At 42.6% G+C, this 24795-nt stretch overlaps 2 protein-coding genes across 4 annotated transcripts in view; one reads left to right on the forward strand and one right to left on the reverse strand.

Moving 5' to 3' along the window:
• The window catches only part of col4a2 (collagen, type IV, alpha 2), a 91343-nt gene extending 81170 nt beyond the window's left edge, over positions 1–10173 (reverse strand). For 2 of the 3 annotated variants that reach the window (XM_050049534.1, XM_050049532.1), the window contains exons 1-3: positions 9859–10026; positions 9499–9619; positions 9363–9414 (exon numbers count right to left, since the gene is read on the reverse strand). In XM_050049534.1, coding sequence (XP_049905491.1) covers positions 9363–9414; positions 9499–9548 — 102 coding nt within the window. In that variant the 5' untranslated portion in view covers positions 9549–9619; positions 9859–10026. The other variant, XM_050049533.1, reaches the window with a different exon arrangement.
• Positions 10174–10246: 73 nt separating this feature from the next.
• Positions 10247–24795, forward strand: part of col4a1 (collagen, type IV, alpha 1) — a 54198-nt gene continuing 39649 nt past the window's right edge. Inside the window, exon 1 of the mRNA XM_050049535.1 lies at positions 10247–10385. Coding sequence (XP_049905492.1) covers positions 10314–10385 — 72 coding nt within the window. The 5' untranslated portion in view covers positions 10247–10313. The remainder of the gene's footprint in view (positions 10386–24795) is intronic.

Genomic DNA, 24795 nt, shown 5'->3' on the forward strand with positions numbered 1-24795 from the left:
TTGCCAAGTGATAATGCTGTTGGTTATGGAAGGTTTGAGAGTGTATAGATTATATTAACTGGTAGTGAATTAATAAACTGGATTGTTTTAACAACAGTATGCACTGATTTATTTTGATGTGAAATGTAAAAACAGACAAGGCTGGCAGGCAAGCACTGCTGCCTTGGTCATTGCAACAGCTTCAGTTGATTATAATGGGCAAATTATTGTGCTCTGCTACAGGCATGCTGCCGCAGACGTGCGCGCCGCGACCATGTTCCATGTATATGTCCGTCAGACTACAAACGGAAACCAGAACAACACCAAAATCTTGCCCTGTTGCCTACAGATATCTGTTTATAGGGATCAAAGACCAAGTTTTGTAATTGATTTATTGTGAAAATAACCAGCAGATTTATTGATAATAAAGGCCATTTGTTTCACCACGTGAGAGTTGGAGATAAGTTGTATGACATAATCTTGTACTGTCATATTGCCCAACCCTAGCAGATACAGTACTCCCAAGATGTACATTGCTAGGTAAATACACCATTCTGAAATGAAAGTAAACCATCTACAAGTACTATGTCTGTGTGAAAGACAGAGTTTGAATGTGTGTGCGTGTGTGTGTGTGTCTGCACACACAGTGTACAGTATGTATTGTACCGGGGCAGTGGTACATGCGTGGTTAGGTACTGCTGGCTGTCACACACGAATGGGAATGAAAATGAAGCATGGAGGTGATTATCCACAATCAAACCACTGGCCCTACCTCCCTGCGCCCTGGGATATTGAACTTTTAAATATTTTCACATCATTTCAATGCCTAAATAATAACATGTTTTGTGCCAGCAAAAGGATTAATGAAGACTGGTTCAGTACAAGCTGAATATACAGGCTTCAGTACACTGAATGCACATGTATACTTTATGTCTGTGTATAGATTAGCAGACAACCTGTTTTTATTTCATCTGAAACTTTCCCAGACTGCACAGTGCTGTTGGGTCTCTGGAAGGACTGCAAAGGTGCAGTAATGTGATCGAAGGCAGTGCAGTACGTTAAGGCATGGATCTATGTTCAGAGACCACACAGCACACAGGGGACGTCAAACATCCACTGACAGGCACACGTGAATACTTTAGAGATAAAATATAGACTGTATATGCTTTATAAACAGTCCATGGGTTTAGTATATTTAAAGTTAATCCTACAGAGTGTATTTAAAGTGTGTGAACACTCGGAGGTATCTGGAATGAGACCAGAGCAGATTCAGAGCAGATTGCCAAATACAGAAGTTGAGACTGCCGTCATGCTTTTACACGTCACACATACAATCCCTTGTCTTTCTCATGTCACTTCATGTACAGTATGAATGAAACCGAGTTCACATTCTGAACATACAATTCATTAAACTCTGGAGCAGTCGAACTCTGTGGGGTCTGTTAGGGTTGTAAAGAAACTCTTGACACATTTAACTCCACCCCGTTTCCTTTTCCTGTTAGAGCTTCTCTGGATAATCTATTTTCTCTTCACACAATTCTGCACTCAGGATGTTTCCCATAAAACCGAACTTGACTAAGCCCACAGATAAACACAGCCCACACTCTCTGCACGTGCGAGAAAGAAAATTAGGGCGCACACACACTTACACATCCTGCCAATGAGGGAGAGCAAATTGGCTGACTAATTCAAGACATCTTTCAGTGCCCCACATGAAAATCCAAACAGATCCCATGCAGACGTACTGCCCTTTAAATCCTCCGCTTTCAACGCTGTGCATGATTGTACATGCGTGCTTGTTTAAGGAGGCAGATTGTACACCAATGGGGGCAAACAGCCAAGCTCACCAGGCCTTTCCTCGCCATCACAATGCCGAACCGCAGAGACTAATCAAATAATCAGCACCACAAAGTCTCATTTTACACAGCTGTTCCTGAGGAAACAATACTTAAGCAAACAAAAGACACACATACTGTACATCCTCTCACATGTGAGCCGCGTGCACGTGCATCCACACAAACGATACGCAGTAAAAATGCGGAAAGGTCAGAGGGGTCTGTCTCTGAGCTGAGGGAAACACCGCGGTGGAAAATGCATGCCATCGCACAACACACACATCCATGCTTGTGCACACTGGTGACAGGGAAGCCCCACACATGGGCTTCTCATCCGATGTTGCGACTTCCTGCAGCACAGCACAATGGGCTCTTCCCCTGATTGTTACCACAGGCACTCTCTATATCACAGCCACTATTTTGGCAGGGGATGTGCTGGCCATTTTTCTATCCTTATCACAGGCAGACATCTTCACCCTCGCCCCGGACACACGTCTTCTTCCACCATAAAACAATCACACTCGATAGGTCAGTCACGTGTCTGCTTTCCATCAGGTGACCCCATCACACAGCAGTCATTCACATTCAGACACAGGCTTTTAAACTTCCCCCTGCTGTGTAACTGCATTTCCATAGTTTGCATCTTTTTCCTATTCTCCTATGGATATTCACAACCTACACAGTTTGATTTAGTTTGACCGCGTGGTTGCAAAGCGGGACCGTGCCAAAAAGGCACATGCAGAAACAACATTTATCACAATCATCTACTTAGCTGGTAATTACTAAAGCAGATGTTGCTGCAGGGCTTCCAGGTACTGTAGGAATCTGTAGCCAGAAACGTCTCTTCCGCGGTAACAGACCCAATTCCCACAACTCAGACAGCCTCTGCCAGCATCATCCCCTCATTCCACCATGCTCAAACACATATTGAAATATATTCTCAAACACACGAGAGTCAGAGCCTCTCAAAGGATCCTATACGAAAAATCCTGTAAACATTACTGCCTCAAGAGCCTTCCTTCCTCCGCCAGCGGACACTGATAAACAGCATTTGTGTGCAAGGTTTGTGTGTGTGCGACGGAGGGTTGTACATGCATTCTTGCAAAGAATCATGTTTTTGCTCTTTTGTTCAATTTTCCCACTGCACTCTATGCAGAATGTAGGACAGGAAATCAAGAAAATAGGATCCTCTAAAGCAGTGGCTCACAACTGGTGGGTCGCGGGCCAAAAGTGGATTGCGAGGTCATTCTGTGTGGACAGCAAGTGACTTTTAAATGTGTCAAGTTTGTAAAAAACACATTTTATTTTTGAAGTAAAACAAATTTACAGCACAAGCTTTTATTTTGGGCGCAAACGCAAGCATGACGCTGAACATATTAAACTGTGTGGACCTTGATCTAATGACTAAGGAGAAATCTGTACCCCATGGCTGGACCAATTGGGAACCACTGCTCTAAAGTACTGTAGAAACTGTCCCCACAGCCCTCTAATGTTGCATCTTAGAGTCAAAACAGGTATAACCAACAAAGTAGACTTTAAAGGTTTGTACAAAGTGTTGCTCCAACACTACGGGCAAAATATAAACCTGTTCCACATGGCTACACTTCAAGGTCAGTTTAAATGCTTGTCATGACAGACCAGGGTGAGGCACAATTAATCATTGAATTTCAGTGGTTTTTAAGCAAAACTACTAAATAATGGTTGTAACCAGTTTGTCAAATATTTTTTCTTTTGTGTCATGTATGGTAGTCAACTAAATATACTTGTGTTTTGTAGCCCCTTTCACACAGCCTGTACAAGGTGTCTAAAAAGTGTTAGCTTGCAGAGCAGGATGGGTGTGACATTCTGACAATGTGTTATGATTGTGACCCACCACCACATGATTTAACAAGCAGCTAGAAGCAGTTAGCAGCTAACTCTGGGAAGAAAAACAGAAACCAAAAATGTCTGCAAACTGGGGAGACAATATCACACTGGACGCCAACACTAGCATCAGTAGTGTAATGGAGGGTACCCCACTTCTTTCTGGCCCACTGACCCACCTATCAGCCAAAAAGTCATTGGACTATACAGGAGTAGATATACAGAGTATACCCACCTCCTCTTCAGCGCCGTTTCCACCAAACACTTTCAGTACAGTACCTTTGGAACCAAAAATAACCCTTCAGACATAGACCCTTGGTCCACTTAATCTTCCACTGCAAACAGTACTCTTTCATGTGGGCGGGGTTGTTGTCACTCACTGCTCCGTCCAGCACTCACTGTATTTCCTCCTTTATCAGTCTGCGCCTCGTTTATCATCCACAGAACGAGGTTGCATGCTGATCTATTTCAGAACATAACACAGGCTGCAGTGAGAGTCTCTCTCCATGGGATATTTAAAAATAGCTGGTTTGTGCATTTAGTCCTTCTCAGGCAAGCTCAGGGGTTTGGTGTTGCTGGAGCCCACAGAAATAACGCTCCACAACGCTTTTTTTCCTCCGAGTGAGGATTAGAATATTTGCAGTTCACATAACCCGGGCGAATTTAATATATATTTTTAAACACTTGAAGAACCTTTCACTCAAGTGTATGTCATCCAAGAGAGACAGTAAAAACTAAAGTAACATCCTTTAGTTTTATAGTTATAGTTTACTAATGTAAAACTTCCCAGTGGTTACAAAACCAGCCACAACTCAGCCCTAAGCAGAGTGAGCGTCCTCTATTGACCAGTCAACAGACTGCAGTGTTCACAGCTCCACCTTTTAGCACCAGATCTGTGTGCTAGGTACCCCAACTTTTCACGGTGGAAACACAAAAAAAGCGTACCAACTCTCCTCTCACATTTCACAGATATTGATAGATGAATCGAGAAAGTAATCAACCACATCATTGAGCAATGATGAAAATAATTGTTAGTTGCAGCCCTAGTGGGCACTCTTTCTGGATCATTGGTTTCAGTTACAAAAATTGGCGGACACACTCCCATTGTGAGGCAAACTGAGGGCTTTAAGGCGGCAGTATACCCTGTCAGAGCTGCTTGTTGGATGGTTCAACAGCTTTGGAACAGCTCTCCTCCTAAGAGTTTTCCAACATCAAAATTGTGAAGGCTGCTTCCAACGATTTCCGTATTTTTCCCCAAACTGACAATTTGACGTTCACACCTACTTCATGCTGCCATTTGCCGGCAAAGCAAAGGTGACAGAAGAGCCATGGTTAAAGGCTCGATTCTCATTTCTTTCCTCCATTCATTCTCATTCACAACTATTTCTGTCACTTTTCATGTTTAAAACTGAGTCCAACTCTTAATGCTTTCCAGCAAAGACTGTCTGAAAATGTGTGCCACTATCCCCATAATTAAATGATTACTGCAACTCCCCTCTATCCATAACGGGTGGCCTCCAAGTGTGGTCATTCAGAAAACAAGCATAAACACAATTGCCTCCTGATGTGCTTAGACAACACGCAATACTTTTCTAGTCCTGATCATAGAGGCTCTCACAACTGACAGTGCGCTGACAGATTGAGTCAATCTACACCCTGAGGAGAAAGGCTTGTTTACGAAGGGAAAGAAACGTGAAATTTCTGAATATAACAAATTATGTCTCACGTGCAAAATATCTTGAGAGCTACATTCTCAATAGAAAGGGGAATTCCAAATGTACAACATCATGTTGAGATGGATGGTGGGAAACACGGAGGCTGGGGTCTGGTTCAAAGAACTGAAACAGTCCCGTGGGTCAGATTTGGATTTGATATTAAACAGAAACATATTTGCTGTTCTAGATGGGAAACTTCAGTGATGTTTGATTGGTCACTGCTTCCATCACCTTTTTTCACATATAAAATCAACTCTTTGACCGCTTCATTACCCACAGCTCATAACTGCTGAAACTGACTCCTTATTATCCTTTCATCAGCTTCTTTTATGTGCACAGATGGAGGTGTTTTACCGAAAAGTCAGATGCTGGCTGTACGTCACATCCAGACACTGAAGTTATTTTGCTCTGACTCAGGCTGTTTGTTTCATCAATGTGAGCTGTTTCCTCAATTGACAGTTAACAGCCTACACAGAGCACATGGATGGTGCCAAACTAAAATTAGACCGCCGTGTTCCAGCATAGCCGCCTTGGAGCAACGCTGCACAATACACAGAGGAGCTGGGCTGTGTCACACGCTTTTAATCGAGGCCGGACCAAATCTGATAAAAGCAAGACACAACGGGCCTTTTCATTACAACCGATAAAATAAGTTTCCATCTGAGAGCTATAAATATGATATCAAATGTCTGACAGAACCACTGGCCATCTGACGTCTCGCACAGTCTGTAACAAACAGAAAAGCAAAACAAAACTCACATGCTGCATGCTCACAAACACTTAAGGAGCGCACACATGGATTCAGCATCATGTGTGCACTTTCCTCTCCTTTCATCAGCCCACATGTACGTGCTTGATGGAAGGAAAAATAAAGTAGGTCACTCAAAGTCAGTAGGTGAAGAGAGAGAAAGGAAAACAAGTAATTCATGAATTTTTATGGGGTATGACTTTGGCCCAGTAAAAGATTATTTAATGAAACATCTCTATTCTTATAATATAAAAATCCAATTGAAGGTGTTTATGTACATGAGGAAAAACAATAATCCATTTACGTGAATAGGAAGGCTTTTGCCTAGCTAAAACTGAACATTTCACAATAAAGGCTTCACTTTGTGTTCTTTGTCACATATGCACAGTAGCCACACGGGACCAATATAAAGATTCGCGTAGGTCAAACTACACAGGAACAAAGCAACCTCACATATTTAACAACCTCTTCAACATTACACTGAAACATATCTCTCTCTGTATTGTAGCAAGTCATACCATCTTACAATAAACAAACTTATTCACTGATAAATGGCGCTTACACACACTGTCAACATTGTTTTGGCTCGATTGAGCTTTCACAGGCTCCATTTTAATCACTTCTCATCTTCTGCAATGGCTTAATGGTACCCACCATCAGAGAATTAGCATCACCAGATGTTTATCTTGTTCATCAACTCCTTATATTCACATAACAGCAGTGGTTGGAAACATGCACCACATCATATTTATTTTCTTTTGACAAATTATTGGCAATTTGTTTTAAATGTGCAATAAATTTGGTTGGAAACTTGGCTACTCTCACTGTTGATTAGCTGGTGACATCAACTAATCATCAATCTAGTTTCCACAGAGCTCTAGAGGAATTATTTCTAACAAAGGGGCAGAAAAAGGTTCAGCATCACCCTCAAAGACATGTTGACAGGATATTAGGCTGCCACAGGTACCTGCCTTTTGAACTCTCGCTGACACAGATCCTATCAGTAGGACCCCATGATGGTGAATCTTTCCTTTAGTTTGTATTTAGGGATACAACATCACAGTGCTGCTTTATGTATCATACAGGGACATTTTATCCAGCCTTATGTAATGAAATTCTGGTCACATATTTGAATCCTTCAGGCATAAGTCAGTAGATATGGGCACACGAGTATTGCTTGAAGACAGAATTGGAAAAAAAAATCATTTAAAGGACTAATGTGTAGCGCTAAGGGTTGTAGATTGCAACCACGTGAATCAGTATGTAGGAGAGCTATAGCGGCCAATGCAAAAAAGCAAATGGCAGTGTTTCACTTGTCCGTTCTGGGCTTTTGTAGAACAACGTGGCAGTCTCCATGGAAGATGTTCTGCTCTGTATATATATATCAAAACAGCTCATTTTAGCGTAACGAACACACAACAGTTCTTAGTTTAAGGTGATTATATGCTAATGAAAACAAATTTCTGGACATTATATTCCGTTTCTGCCAATATATCCCCCTAAATCCTACACACAGGACCTTCAAACCCAAATAATGAAAACTGACCTTTCGCTAAGCTCTGCCCCTTTGTGCTAGTCAAGCAAGCTGTCGCAGTAAGCATAGAGCCCACTTTGTAACTAACTGCACTCCCTGAAGAAATATTATCATATTTTTGGAGAAATGAAACAGTGATTCCAGAGAGAAGGAGACAGAGGGGTCTACAGTCTGTGTTTGAAGGATATATCCAGGATGTCAAACTGACTCAGCAGCAACAACAGGTTAAAAAGACAAATATAGTTAGAAGCTAAAGCCGAACTATAGGCTACAGATCACAGTGTAAAAGTGAACCACCACATCACTGCTTTTTATGTGTTGTCAGTGGACTGTAGGAACTGAATTGCCCTTTGGGGATAAATAAAGTTTTTCTGTATCTGTATCTGATCACCACACAAGACAATGAATATAAAAGGAAACTTTGCTGATATTCAACCAGCTGTGTGGCATCGCAGTGTGTGCCGATGAACGGGGGACGGCAGGGATCTCCGGGGGGAAGTCAAACAACGTTCATCTGCACACACTGTGATGACACACAGCTGGTTGAATGTGAGCAAAGTTTCCCTGCTTCTCTTCACTGGTTCCTGTACAGCAGGGTCGGTCTTTTTTTCACTGTTATAATCATTAAAAAGCAAAAGCAGCATGTGTATACATTCAGTAGGCTATATCTTCAGTAGCTAGCTAGCTAACCCTACACTTTTCAGGGTTTGATTTTGGTTTTGGAACAGGGAAGAAACGTATATCTTTTTCCAACCTCTCCAGGTAACGAGTATCATTAATACACGACGTGCCCCAGGCACAACATTTAGCTCCAAATCCACAAAACCAGCCTGAAAATGAAGGAAATCTGAAACGACTGCATTAGAGTCAATGGAGCACAGCTGGATTGGCCAGTCTGCGTCCAGGGGCGGGACTTAGCAAAGCGTCAATCAAGATTTGTTGGTTGCTTTCCACTAATATATGTAATCTGAATATTAATAATGAGTTTCTTAAAATTTGCCAAAGACAGGTCAACCATCACAGTTAACATATAGTCAAAAATTAATTTTAGTGCCATCATGCACCAAAACTTTAGATGCAGATTGAAATGTGTCTATTGTTGCCTTGTAATAATGTAACTTTTTTTTTTGTTTTTTTTAAATACTGACAGACTGAATGACTGACACACAAACATAAAAGAATGCGGCGCATGCCTGCCTCAGTTATTTTGTGTCATAGAAGCACACCATGACAAATTTGTACTCATGAAGCTCAGCATCTTATCATAAGAGGTCGTGACCCCAACCCTCAATCTCTGCCAGGTCAAGGGTCAAACAAAACACAACATATTTTACCCTAGCTCCACGAAAACCCCATTTCTGTTTATTTTCTGTTTGCAAAAATCAAAAACAGAGCAAATGTCCTAGTTTAAACCACTAAAATTTCAACATGAGTCATTTCACAAGAAACTGTTTTGGGCTTTGCCGTTATTTACCAGCATGCAAAGCCAAAAGCCCTCCTCCAGGAGGAACTCCCCAAACCAGACACTCCCTCAGCCTGCATGTGTTTGCACTGTAGAGCAGCTCCAACTGAGGCAAGCCAAACCCGGAGACACTATCAGGTACATTTTTAGACCTCGATTATCAACTGCGGTATGCAAGTGAAAGTTTACAAGCACAAATCAAAAACACGTGAGAGGGAAAACTTACCGCGTGCACTGCTGAGGCGAGGATGGCAATGGAGAGGCACAGAAGCAGCAGCCTGTGTGTAGTCAGGGAAAATGACAGCGTTAATACTGCTGTTTATCAATGAATCTTGTGGTTTGCGGTGAAGGGTTGCGCTCACCTCAGATCCTTCAGTCCTCTGTTGTGTTGTCCTTGCATGGTCCGACTCATGCGCACCGCAAACTTCAGTTCCACTCCGCTGTTTGACTTGTAGAGACACTTCTACAGCATGACTACCCCACCTGAAGCACACCGACACCCTTAAAGTTAACAATCACTGTCTGCACATAAGTCTATTCATCTGACCCACCTGGTTAGTGTCTAAAGAGATGCGCAACTTTATTATTTTATGTAATATGTTGCGAAGCTCTTCATAAGGTGCTCCGGATGAAGCCGCCCTCATGGCTCAGCTGCACTGATAAACTATTTGTCACATATATGTCATAAATATGCCCTCACTTTGATAAAAGACTTTACTTACAGTCACCCCAGGCTTGCGTGCGGCGGCAAGGTGAAGGAAGTGGATATCACGGGGCACTGGATGCGCGCGGATCCCCGGGCTGAAAAGTTTCAAAACAGACACCTGTAGCACCAAAACCTGCTCAAATATTCTCACAGAAAACACACCAAAGTGCCGAGTAGTCCCTCTCCTTACCGAGAAAAGTCAAAGTGTTTCTAACAGCAAGGTTGAGCCCGTTTGCATGGGCGAGGGTGGTCGTTTTGGGGAGGGGGGTGTGGTGCAGGAGAAACAAGACCAAGTTGCATTGATCAGAACCTCAGATCGTCTCGGACAAAGATGCGGCCAAACGTGCTGCCCGTGCTCTGCTGATAAGCTCAAGAGTTACCTGAAGGAAGAGGACAAGAAGCGGCCAACAGGTGGCTGTTTGCGGGCACTCTGCACTGTAGCGCACACCGTTTCCACTGCGCACCGCCACGATGCTGTTACAGTCCGGCGCCTTGTTACTGCTGGCGGCTCTCTACTCAAGTGTAGACCTGACGGGGGCTGAGGTAAGTGGATGAAGCATCTTAAACATTATGGGGAGCTTAAAAGTATACTTTTGCAAAAAAAAGTTTCACATTAACTTTATTTGATGAAGTAAATGCGCGCGACTTTAAGTGTGCAGCTGAGGATGAGTTAAGACTTTCTCCGTGTATTTAGGCATCTCACGTACACATGTACTCTATGATCTGTGCGCAGTCAGCTGTTTTTCTGTGACAAATTCAGTCTGTTTAACAAATCATTAACTTTTCATGTGTGATCAGAGCTTTAGTCCTAAAAATAGACACATTTCAGTGTTTCAGTGTCACCAAGACGCACGTTTTTTTTACTCCATATTTTTACTTTTAAATGTTTCATTGGTTTGTGTTTAGCACTGTAGTGTTTTTATTTCAACCACTTGTTGTGTGTTTGCCTCTGAGACAGTTCTGAATACTTGTGAGTTGAATCTACTCCCAGTCCAGCCTCCTCCACTTCTGCTGGAGAGGAGAAGAGAGAGAAAGGGAGAGGGAGAGGGTGGGGCAGAGTGCTTACAGTAGCTGCAGTGTGTGTGTGTGTGTGTGTGTGTGTGTGTGTGTGTGTGTGTGCGTGTTACAGAGAAGTATGGTGAGGTAATGAGTGAGACTGAGATGTGTATGAAGTTAATCACTGGTATGTTTAGATAATCCGATAAACTTTTCATGAAAGTGTCTCTTTAGAATAGAGACAAACTTTTTATGCTCTTGACGTTGCATGGATGTCTGACCACAGTCCAGAATAGATATAACTGCCCCATTCATCAGATTATCCTGTGTCTGGTGATATAGGCCCCTATGATGCAAAGCTGTGCATTAAAAATGAAATATATGAGATAATAACCAAAAAAAATCACAGTAAAAGCTGACCCTAATATTCTAGTAGATAAACTGATTCACCTCCATGTCTTCTCTTAATTTACTAAGGAACTTCACCATAAACCTTAGAGATACCTTTCTAACTAGTGCAGGGCGATGGAGAAAATAAAATGCCACGATATTTTGACCAAATACTCCAATATCGATAGTGTGATGTTGCTGCAGTACACCATGAAACCCTGTACCATGGTATGAAAATTGATGGTCTCATCTGCACATGTGCCTCTCTGTTCCTCCTCGACTGTTTGTCAGACTTATTACACATACTTGTAATAAAAAAATGTTTCAAGTTTCAACCAAACACCATCTGTTTTCATTCCTTCAAGGGCCATTGCAACAGATAATTATAATAATAATAATGAATACTGCATACCGTGATATTTTCTGAGATGGTTATTGTACCGTGAAAATCTCATACCTTTGCATCCCTATTGTGATGATATTTTAGGGTTGACTATTGGTGCTTTTACAAAATATTTACACAATAAGAGTTTTGATAAGTAATCATCAGTTACCCACCTCAGCGTAGTATCGCAATATTTTCATCACGTGGACGCCAAGTATCGATTTTCTATTATAAAAATGATCAAATACAAATTCAACTTTTGGTCGCCTACCAGAATAATATAATCAGTTGCAGTATAGTTTATCGCAATACCCCGAAATAGGTGTTAAATCGTAATAATATTGTATCGTGATAATATCATATCGTGGGGCCTTTGGTGATTCCCACCCCTATTATGGATCCACCAAAGAAAAGCTGGTGCTTCAGTGCTCCCCTGAGAACAGCAAGAGTTTGAAGGTTTGTTATGTTCATGTATGTTGGTCCTCATTGGGTCACTGCTTGAAATGTATATAACCACAGCCACCCTCTGTTGAGAGGCTTGACAGATGTAGTGCTGTATTGTGAAGCGTGGGTGGAGTTTGCAGCGGAAACATCTCTCACACAAGAAAGGCAGAAATCCAGGTGAGGGGGAGGAAAACATTGTATCGTGTGTAAAGATGAGGATGAACAGGCTGTTAATCTGTTAGTGTTATTGCACAATGGAGCAATGTGTGATGTTTCAGAGAAAATTGACACCTCTCATGGGAGCCTGGTATTATCATGTGGGGAGTTTCTCCATCATCCGGGGTGTTTTAAGGATATATCTGCAGCTGTGATGGATTGTAGCTGTGAGCTGTCATCATAAATTGCCAAAAAAATCAGTTTGGGTGAAAGCATTCACAAGACTGGTTACAATCATCCATTTCCAGCTTGGGTTGGCCCCAAACTAAGCAGACGTCAAACTAGCTTTGACGTCAAAATCATTAGTCACTTTATTATTTACAATAACAAGCATTTCTCCACGCAGACGCAGCTTTGATTCAGGGAGCTACGTAGGATAGAAGTGTATCATGTTGAGAGCCAACGTATCAGATTAAACAAAGCAGCAGAGAGAACTTTATCCACTTCCTTTCTGGTTTTAGACGCACAAACACGAGACAGACATAGGACATCTGGACAGAGGAGAGGATGGGTGAGGAGGTGTATATCTGGCTGAACATCTTGTCACTGATCCGATGAAACCAATGAAATCAGAGTATAATGCAACATTCTGGATTTATTGTTGGGAGTTGTATATTTTTCCCATCTACCCATGGGAGGTCCAACGCAGGAAGTTTGTGATCCTGTCATCCATCCAAAGCTGCACAGTAAACAGAGAGGGGCTTTCCTCATCAGTTATATCCAGAACAATGACACAGATACTTGGCTGAAAATGCAGTCGTATTTATTTCTTCCCCTAAAGGTCCAGTGTATAGGATTTAGGGAGATATAATGGCAGAAATGGAATATGATACGTGTGTTTTGTTTAGTTTATAATCACCTGAAATTAAGAATCTGTTTCCGTTACCTTAGAATGAGCTGTTTATATCCACCTAGGGAGCAGGTCCTCATCCACAGAGATTGCCATGTTGCGTCAGCGTGTTTTGACAGTAGCCCAGAACGGACAAACCAAACACTGGCTCTAGATAGGGCTATTCACATTTTTGCATCAGCCACTGTAGTTAGCAGCCCCTCCATGATGAGCAGTGTTGCACAAATACAAATTCTTTTGATGTTTTTACAGCACATTCTCACTCTGACCTTGTCACATACCAACGTTTGGTCATGGACTTTCCACATTCACATACGACTTGCAAGGTACCCTGGGTACGTTGGTTGTTGGTATTCTGGGACGCCATACAGTGTCTTTAAAAGTAAATGCACTATGTCGATACAACACTGCAAATCGACTTTTCTTCTCCTTCAACAACAAACATACGTGTTGAGTTTAGGAAAAAAGAACAGGGTTTGGCTTTAGATTCTTAAGGGATGCGAACACCACTCTCTCGGGTGAAAGTTGGTGTTTGTTGGACCCATTCACCACCCCTCCTGCCTGCCCCGGTTGGACTTTCGCCACCTTAACTTTTGTTGGGCGCCATTTAACTATAACGGCAACCGGCCACATATCATGCCGACGTTAATCGATGCCTTTTGTTGTTGATTTCCGATGCCGCAAGTCACTGCCCAAGCGTCGGATTTCGACGATTCGGAGTGAGACCGGGCTCGTTTTTACCAGTACGGGGCCCATTTGTTTAGGAGAGGAAGAGACCTCTGCAAATAATTCAGCTCCAGGTAAAAATCTCCTAAACATCTGGACCTTAAGTTATCAGAAAAAGGAAATGGTGCACACATCAGCAGGTGCTGGCCTGGTGCCCATCTCTGATGAGCCAAACAGCGGAGGAGAAAAACTGATTTGTAACATGAAACTGCTTTGTTCAGTGTTTTTACCAGATTTAATCATCTGGTCCGTTCATTTTGGAGACGAAGAGATCTCTGCGGATAATTCAGCTCCCACCAAAAGCCGACTGGACAACAAACACTGAAGGAATTCCGGGAGAAGAATCAGCTAGTTGCAATCTGCAATCCTCACTGCTATGTGCCACTTAATCCCAAGAGTCTTACACACTGGACCTTTAATGTCCTCTTGCTTTTGTATCCTGCACCTTCATACAGTAAATGCGAATCCTGTAAGAGATATCAGTGTTTGTCCGATGTCCACAGGGCACCTCAGTGTGTTTATCTTTTCTATGTCTCCAAATACACAGAGACGTGGCGCTAACTGAGTATCAGAGCGTTCTGTTTGGGCTCCTTCACAATCAGTGCTTCTAAACTAAGGCCAGGAGTGAATATACAGCATAAGCAATTCATGGTCAACTACTGATGCATGCAAGCACACACAGACGTGATAACCCTGAGCCTGGCATGGGTCAGGCTGACTTCAGATAGGCGATAATAAAAAGATGAAGTAAGATTGCCTTTATCCTCTGTGCTCTGTTTAAGGATAAACCAAACAGATAATATTTAGATGTATGAAGACCTTTGCTCCCAATATTTCTACTGTAGCATCTGATCCTGAGTATATTTCCCCATTGTTTAAACAGAATAGAGTTTCTCTCCCTTGGCGGTCATTTAATCTGGTCAGAATGAGTCATTAGTAATTCCTAGAGGAGGAGGAGGGGGAGGAGGAGGTAAGGCAGATTAGCAGATTCCTGGAGAGAGAGTTTGTGTGTGGGATGTTGGATGGAAGGATTGGGAAAGATGGTAGCTGGTGGGAAACACGAGCCTCTCTGTGCTGCCGACTTGGCCATGATGCCCCAGGACAGAGCGAACCCCCCAGGGAGGATGAACACAACTCCAATACAGAGGAAGCGTCACTGAGAGCTGTTAATCCCCGTACAGCCCGAGGAATGTGTGTATGGTGAAAGCTAAGAATCATTATCAAGACTTGATTTGTTGCTGCCCAAAGTGCCGACAAGACTGCTTGTAGTTTGTTCTAAGTCTGATCCTTTACCCCAGCCTCCTCGCAATGACACCCCCCTGCAGAGACAGCAGCTGACTCTGCTACTCTGACAGGCCACCAACCAAGCAGCGCACCCTGGGAAGGCACAACCTGCCCGACCCCTGTCCCCCAGTGTTGTAAAAATGCCTACATTTGGAAGAGCTGTGATTGTGTTAGTGTCCCCGTATTTTGACAGGCGTCTCTGGGTGGCAAAGATAATTCTCCCCTGACCTTGATACTCAAGCAGTGTGGCAGGTATGCCCCACTTTCTGCCTGTGTGTGTGTGTGTTTCTCTGTGTGTGTTCTCTGCCTGTGACAAGAGAAGAGAGGATTAAATCGTGGTTAAGCACGGTAAAACCCTTTTCGATTCCCTGTGGTCTAAACTTCATTGAGAGGGCATTTCATTGATCTGTCACAACTGCATTTTACTTCTCACACAAAAGCCGCGTCTTTTGTCCCACGCTAATATTTTCCGCACTTTAACTACACCAAGATCAGCTTATGTTCACCCTCGAGATTGGTTTCTTCCCCGAGGTGCATTGTTATGGTGAAAGTGTAATTTAGCTGTTTAACCATGAAAGTGGTGAGTCATAAATGTCATTTGCGGTTTGGATGGACATGGCGTAATGGATACATCTGTCTGACAGGGAGGTGGGAGGTGGAGAGTGATGGCAGGATGGAGGGAGAGAAGGAGGTGACGAGGTTAGGAGCCCCAGAAGTGGAGGAATGTTGGTCGGAGCCAGAGATGATACCCCGTAGCAAATCTTTTAGTCTCACTCGCCGGACCTTGACATGCACTTCCACCCGCCGCTGCCAAATTGGCCAACTGATGGACGATAATACAGACAGTAATGGTGGTGTCATGAGATTTATGACCTTCTGGGTTTTTTTTTAATATTGGTCCACATGAAGCGAGGAATTAAAATTTAGGCTGTCTCTTACTTCAGCTGCTCTTTTTGTCAGTTTTTGGCCTGAAAAGCTTCCGTCTTAGTGTCCTGCTTTAGACAGAAAGGACGGGTGCAAGAGAAAACAATAGCGTTTAGTCAACCTTTCCGTAGAATGCAACTGCTTGACGACTATATTATAACCCTTCCAGACAACATAGACAACATTTAGGTCTGTGGTTGCTCTGTGTGTTTGTGTTACCTGACAGGACAGTGCAATTCTGGGTCTGGGTGTGTCTTTAAATACATTTGTGTGTGTTTGAAGGATTGCAGAGGAAACCTGCAAATTCGCTGGATACAGCGATCTGGATAAGCTGAAGGTGTTCCGTTGTTCACACGTTAGTCTGTTCACAAATGAACTGACGAGATGCCTCTGTGAGACTTTGCATGTGCAATGCTTGATTTGAAATTAGCCTAAGTTACTGCATTTAATTGATGCATCGTAATGCAAATGAGATGCTGTTTGCGTCTTAGGTGATCTGATCAGAAGTTGACAGTTCTAAGTATCTTTGTTCACCTCTGGCATGTGTAGCCTCGATCATTTCGTTCACCAGACTACTGCTGTGGGAGTGTGAGCTTTGCAATGGGGACAGTTGGTGAGAGTCCACCCACACACACAGTGACAGTCCTAAGTGTTTGTATCACACTTCAGCAAACTTTACCTAATGGTTTTTAACAGGTTAAACGATAGAGTTGAGTCGTTTCGGTGTCGGTGTAAGTTTGTTGAGACTGTTTAACCGCTGCTGCTGTGTTAGCTTGTGCAAACCAGGTAGATATTGAACTGACCATTCGCCGGGAGAAGATCCTTCAGTGCTGCGTCTAACCTGGGTTACAGCAACAGCAGGAAGTTTTCTTATCCAGCGCAGAGTAGAATAAGCAAAAATGTCAGCTGAGTAGGGGTCCTTCAATGTTGCACAGGACAAATTAGCGTTCACAGATCAGTCGATGGCCCAGACCACTTTCAAATGTTGTCTGAGCGAACGGATCTCAAGACACATTGAGGGCGTATTGAGTGCATTTACACATGTACAGTGCTTAGAGTTGTTCACTTGAAGAGTTAAACAGGACGCACGTAATACCAGGTGTGAACAGGGCCAGAGAGTCTATGTCCAGGATGTCCGACAGAACAGTTTTAAAGTCTTTATATAGTAAGAATCTCTCATGTTATTCAACATTTTCTCAGCATCCACAATTATGATGATTATAAGCTGTATTTCATGCTTGATTATGTGACAATGTATGGTGATGTTGAATGAAACTCAGCCCAGGCCGAGACCTTCTCATCAGTGATTGGTTGTTCCTGCTGTGTGAAACTAAACCGGCTGCAATGTTGCTGCTTTTGTTTCAACCTCTGGTGAAAGATCTTCTCAAGAGCATCTCAAAGCCTGTCCTTCTCCTGCGTTACACCAACACAGAACTCTGCCTGTAAAGTTGTGTGTATAAAAATGCAGCATATCAATGGCAACAATCAAAATGCACATTGGAGATGCATTATTTCTTTTTTTAGAATAAAGTGCCTCTCTTGTTCCTCTAATATAAATACAGATACAGGGCTGGATCTTCTCAGATAAACATCATAGAGTTTGTGCCTTCTCCCTCTGTCAACATGACAAACTTATCTGCATGACTTATTTGCTTTTCAAGTCATTAACTTGCCTCTGATGCAGAAGAAGAAACGTTTAAAACAGACGTCTTATGTCTTATTTCTGTGGCTCACACTGCGCAAGAAACAACTTAGGGTATCTGAAAGAAAAAGACTGTTTGTTCTCATAAAAATGCATCTAAATCAAATCAAGATCAAATCTGAGGCAGCTCAAATGAATAGCTGATTTTTTATACCACACGGCAGAACTGAGCATTCCTGAGCTGATCCTACCATCATCTAAGTAGCTCGAGCAAAGAACTGAAGAAACAGTTCACATTGTGTTTGAGATAAAAACACGTACTGAGGTCAGGAGGACATTTTAGGAAAAAGTGAGGTCATCGGTTGAGACGTGACACAGTTGGGTAGATTTATGGCGCAGGAGCAGGTGGACCTCCACCCTCTAGTGAGACACAAATGGAGGACTTTTCCACAGGCACAGGTTCTGGTGCTGAACTATCACTGGGCCTAAATAGAAGGGAATCCTACACTGGCCTGCAAATGACAGTTTTTAGTCCATGCCCACATTTTATTAGCTTTAAAATCCTTAATGATTTTGAGAAAGGATTGAATCATACCACAAATTAGAAGCATACTCAGAAGCATCACATGTTACACAGTGTTGTTAAGATTGTCTTGCCAGAGGAAGCTACACACCTAGAGATTCCTCTTTCCAGAGTGCAGATGAGACAGCAGGGGACAAGGTTGGTTTGTGTGTCAAGTGTGTAACTGATGTAGTTAGTGATGGCAAATTGAACCAGGATAAATATGGGTGGAAGCTGGATGTCGCCAGTGCTGAAGAAAGAAACCCACAGCAAGACCACATGATATCACAGATGACACAGGCACATGCTTCATATTTGTCCCATTAAACGTTAACTGATTAATGCAAATGCCAGAATGTGGGGTATGTGGTGTGTGGCGCCTTTCAACAAGTCTGAGCATTAGTTGAATGGAGACATTTCTTATTTCTGTCAGCTGAATATGACAGTGATGCCTGAAGTGGAGAAATCTGGTTTATAACTCTCGGAGTGTGTCATCCACCTCTCACTGCAGACCTCACATATTCCTGCACACTCTTAAATGAGCTAGGATTACTCTGTATCTTTACCAGACATGGTTGCAGTGGACTGTTATGGCACTAAATTTACAGAGGAGGACTGATAGAAATAGCAGATCCAATGGTAATTCAGAGGACCTGAGAGTGCCTGTGTATCTATACCTAGAGCTTTGAACCTCTTTCCTGGAAGAGCAGATGCTTTATCCATCTTCTCCTTATGTTGCTGCTGGTGGTTGTGCTCCATCAACTCGCTGGACAATGAGGATTGTTCATATATGAAGCTGTTATTTTACTATAGTATTCCAGAGAAGAAGGGCTTCATCAGATAACATCAAGTAGGAAATAAGATAAGCCATGGTTCACATTAGGAGAAGAGGTTATCTGCTAATCTTTCAATGCATAGCTGGGTCAAGGGGTGGATTGAGACCTTTTTAACTGATATGGGAGCAGATCTTTTGTCAGAGTTCTGCCTCTCGAAGGCCTCAAGGTGGGAAAATATTCAAGTTACAGGCTCCATATGTCCAGACGCAATGTTGTTATGGTGATGGATGAGATAAAGCTTGATATGGAAACAGGAGAACAATAGAGAGCAGCTCTTTCTACGAGAGCGTAAGTGTATGGTATGATAATGAGGCTAAAATGCTCCATTATCGATTAGTTTGTTGCAGACTTTGAAGTGAAGTGCAGGGATAAAGGCCGTCTTTCTCTGGTGCTTGGAATTTCCTCTTGTTCTCACACTTGTAGTGCCGCCTTGATTATGTGTTTTTGATGTCAGTGATGAATGGTAATTTCCTCATTGGGGACGAACAAAACCAACGTATGTGCAGCGCACACAAATGGAAAAGCCTTTGTTAGATAGGATGTGTAATAGAGCCTACACGCACATGCACTTCCTGTATTTGCATACTCCCTGATGGATGCATTGTGTCACCCTGTATAACAGTGATGGTGATGCTTCTTTGTATGAATTACTAACGCAAACACCAGATGCTTCCATGCAACACATGTGTGACTGTTAATTAATTTATTTATTTCTATAAGACAGAGCAAGACTTTTTTGAGTTTTAATTCTTATGGGAAGGCAATGCTGGTCTGTTGGTCACTTGTTCCAGACTGAAATAACTCAGCAACTATTGGATGGATTGCCGTGAATATTTGTACAGACATTTATGTTCCCCAGGAATGAATCCTGCGGTTATTTGGTGATTCACTGACCTTTCCTCTGGTGCAGTCAGCAGATTAAATTCAGCATTTCCTGTAAATGATCTCAAAAAGTGCTTGATAGATTGACGCAAAATTTTTATCCAGACATGGATGATCCCTAGAGGATGACTCCTACTAATTTTAGTGATCCCACGTCTTTTCCTGTAACGTCTTTGGACTAATATGAACAGCCCCTCGTGATGTATTGCAATAACGTTGATCCTCTGATGTCAAAATTTTAACTTACAAAAACTGTTCATGACCAAATACCAGACTGCAGTTTGTGTTTAGCGCTATGAAACATTTTGGCATTCAAACATGCTAAACTAAATTGGGGAACATGGGAAACTTTATACCTTCTAAACATCAGCATCTGATGCTAACAGAGTACTTCATTTGATACCTTTTGAGGAGAAGAAAACTCCAGTCGACGGAGCCATCGGCCTTGTGAACATGGCGCACCCTGAGGTTTTTTCCCATACTCTCGTGTTACTTTTATTAGCAGTATTTCCTCTTTTCACATTGTATGCATTTATTTTTATCAGACGCCACAGGCATGTAATATAGATCAAGATCAAGACTAACTTTATTGCCCCATAGAGTGGGAAATTTGTCTTGGGCCCTACACCCTTAGTGGAGTCACAAAAACGCAACATACAACACTAGTACATAGACAAATCAACATTACACCCAACTTAGCAATAAGAAACACAAGAAGATAAGTAAGTAAATAAATAAATAACATCATACTTAAAAATACCTCCACAAAACTGCAAATCAACAAATCGTCATGATCTAATGCCAGTTCTTGCTTTATCTGCCAATATTATAGCCATACTTTCAAACGTTTTGGCATCTTTGCTCGTGAAAAACTGCCAACTAGTTCAAACACATGCGTTCAAACTCACCATACCACAGACTGTATGGGTTATAGCTGCTCCAATAGTAGGCCAATCACATGTTGCATTACGTTGAAGAATGTTTGTGGTGATTGGCTACGAGCAAAACAATACAAATAGTAACTTTTTTCTAGATATGGGTACAAAAAGGATCAAATGCAGCTGTTGTTTGACTGGTGAAGTTTCAATACATCTTGATACTGTGTAATTTCAGTCTGTACCTTTAAAAGTATTGAGTCCCGATACCCAGCCCTAATGCAGATGTTAGCATTTAGCTCAAAGCACCGCTGTCCCTGTAAGTACAGCTTCACAGAGCAGCTAGCATGGCTGTAGACTCTTGGTCAGAATGAACTTAGTAATGAATTAATCTGACTTCTTTCATTCCTTTATCATGTACATTTATGAAAAAAGCCAAGTAACACAATAACTGAGTGTGAGAATATTCCAGGTTGGATGTATTTGGTTGGTACAAAGTCACAGAGGTCATTCCTTGTCCTCACGTGCTTACGTTATTCCCAGATACCAGAGCACTCTTGAGAGAGACGCGAGGCTGACCCAACCCCTTCTTGTCTTTGTGAGCATAAAAGGCAAGGAAGAGGCCTTCCTCCTTAGAGAAAGAATGGCTTCCTAAATCCCACATCCTGTGGCACAGTGCTGCACATTCACAGAGGAGCAACAGGCAGAGATGAAGTCTGCAGCCGCTCACATGAACTAAACTGGCCCTTTCTCAGAGAAAACAAACGTCTTAACAGAGTAATTGTTGCTCTCAAACCCCCCCCCCCCCCCCCCCTCCTGTCTCTCTCTGTTTCTACCACCCTCTGACCATATTCTCCCTCTCACTGCCTCAATACACAAAGAAAAAGTGCAAACTATGGTCTAGATTGTAAGTGGAGGCATCCACAACAGATGAAGCAAGATTTAGAAGTGCAGAGGTAGAGAGCTTTTGCTTTTGCTTTTGATTTGTGTGTATTCATACTTGTACTGATCCTGTTCCTCTGGGATTGTAGAGGAATGTCTTTTTTTTATTGTGTGAAACAATAACCACACAGACCAGGGATGTGTGGGCACATGAACAGAGCCCTGCACACAAACCAGAGTCGATCTCTCCCACTGGCTGAGGCAACACAACTGTCACAAGATAAATCTCACAGTCAGCTCGCCAGATTTCTGACTTCTCACACTTCTACGAGAGAAACAGGGCACCTCCTGCGTTTGAGTCCTAAAAAGTTTCTTTTATACTCAACAAAGAGGCGGCTAAAGGGCAAAACTGCAATCAGCTGTTCTTGGGTGGAGCGCTCGAGTGTTGTGTGTTTGTGCAGTAGTTGGAGCCGGAAAGTCCCCTCTTAGGCCGAAAGATTAGTAGCAGTGGTGCTTAATTTGTTAACAAGGTAACATTTCATTCACAAGCACGTAGAGTCTCAGACAGTGAGGAAGAGCGGAGTTATCAAGATGACCCTTATACTGAAAGCTCTGTTTGAATGTCTAAATCCCCTCTAATGGTCTCGCCTGAGGTTACAGGTCAACAGGATGAGCCTGTGAGGGTCATTTGTTACTGGTCAAGATGGGATGCAGATGGACTGGCTGATTAAGGAAGGCCAGAGGCCTTTGTAATCAAAGGCAGGATTATTGTATAGGATCTAAGAAGCATCAACATGCTGTGGAATTTGCCTAAATGCAGTTGAGTGAAAGGGCGCCAGTTGTGTTTGATCACAAACTAAAGCATTGTAATGAAACATAATGATATTGTTTCACTGAGTTAGTGGACTTTTAGGGGCTCTTTGGCTTCAGTCTAATCTAAACATCAGGATCATGATTTTCACACGTCTTGTTTTCCTCAACATGTAGAGTGAGTGATCAGCAGAGAACAGTTTTCTGGAGTCCCTTCCACCAGCTGGAGCTCTCCCACCAGCTCTTGAAGATCAGCCAATTCCAGGGTTTTCATATTACCATATACACATGCAGTATGAGCGCACACAGATGAACACACACACAACACTGTACCGACCAGCGAGGCCTGAGAAAATGTCTAAAACAATTTTCCCATTTGTTGAGTTAATTTTGCATGTGAGACTTCCTGGTTGGACTGTTGACACGGCTGGTTCTGCTGAGGAGGACTGTGGAGTGTTCTTGCCTCATTTTGCGTGTCTGCTGACATGCCCAAAAAGTTCTCCAGTCCCAGAGGGTGAGTTTGTTTGCAGGTCAGTCCACAGTTGGCCAATGAATAATAGTCGACTCGTGCTAAAGCAATCAATCAATCCTTTATTTGTCACATGTAGTTATACAAGGTATGACTTAAGTGAAACGCAATCATGTCAGCTCCTCCAAGGTGCGTGTTGCAATTCAGTCCTTTTTTGCCTGCTTTGACACCGCAGGCTGCTGTAGGTGGAGCTGCAGTTAAACACAGACCTGCACGGCGTGGATAAGTGTGTGATATACTTGATGTTTTTTTGGTAGGGGTGTAGTTTTCTTAACTTTTAGACCCCACCACATACAGCTGCTCTGGTCTCCTGGCCCCAAATTTGATGACAGGCAACATTAACCTGGTCACGCTTGGTCATGCATGAGCAGACCGGCGACTGACTGGTGTGTTTGTTCATTAACTTTTCTGTGTGTGTGTGCATATGTTTGTTCCCATATGTGTCATTTGGCGTCAGCATTTGCTCAGTCATTTGATGCATTTACTTACAATAACAGCTTCTCCCAGGGGATAAAGATTTGATCTCACAAACATTGCTGAGCTTCATGGTAGTCACTGTTATTTTTGTGTTTACATCCATTACATGTGTGTGTGTTTCTGCATGTGCATTTTGGTGAATTGGGCCTGTGTGTGTGTGTGTGTGTGTGTCTGTGAGCAGTTCTCTACAGATACATCTGCTTTTAGTTACAGAAGCCCTGAATTATTTCTGTGGTGTAAATGAAAACCTGCTGCCTGCAGCCAGAACAGGACATGTTTTACATCAAGTTGGTCTCAGCAAATGAACGCAACAGGACTCCTTAAATAACGGAAACCGAAAACACAGGCCTGTTTTATGGCAGAATGCACATATAATATGTCTCTAGGTATACAACTCTTGGCCTCTGGTTTCTATGGGGTATTGGCCTTTAACCACAGTGTGTGTGTTTATCATTTTTAACGATAAACAAGATAAGGTCTTATCTCATTTAGACATTTTTAGCAGTCAAGTGGCACATTTCTTAAAGAAAGAGTTTGACATTTTGGGAAATATACTTATTCACTTTCTTTCTGAGAGTTAGATGAGAAGATCCACTCTCGTGTCTGTATGCTAAATATGAAGCTACTAACAGCAGCCAGCTAGCTTAGCTTTGGACAAACACTGGAAGCAAGGGGAAACAGCTAGCTACCTTTAGATGCTACCATGCTAGCAGTTTCCCTTTGTTTTCAGTGTTTGTGCTAAGCTAAGCTAACCGGTAGCTTCATACAGTGCCATGCTGGTGTTCTGATAGGCCAAAATTATGAAACCCCATTTGTCGGAAAAATGTCCCATTGGAATGAAAGCCCATTTCTCCGACAGGCTATTATCCCGAAAACACACACCCATTGCTCTGCCGTCCTGTTTCTCCAAATATACACACACCTTGCAGTTAGTTTCAGTTCTCCAGAGGCGTTTGAATCACCATTTTCGTTTGTTTTTACCCACCCTTCATCGCTTTTCCTAGCGGCATTTGAGCCACCAAACATGGGTGTTTTTCACCGACCTGTCCCTGATCCTCCAGCCACATTTGTGCCACCAAACCTGAGTGTTTTAGGCCAAAACATGATCTTTATCTGAACATATCCAAGTGTTTTTTGTACCCAAACCGTACCAAAAATTCACCACAGCACTGTTGACAAATGTGACAAATCTGTGGTTTAATTAGAGAAACTTACAGCGCAAACATATTTTTCTGGCAACTGG

The sequence above is a fragment of the Epinephelus moara genome, chromosome 7 (genome assembly GCF_006386435.1).
Source record: "Epinephelus moara isolate mb chromosome 7, YSFRI_EMoa_1.0, whole genome shotgun sequence".
NCBI lineage: Eukaryota > Metazoa > Chordata > Actinopteri > Perciformes > Serranidae > Epinephelus > Epinephelus moara.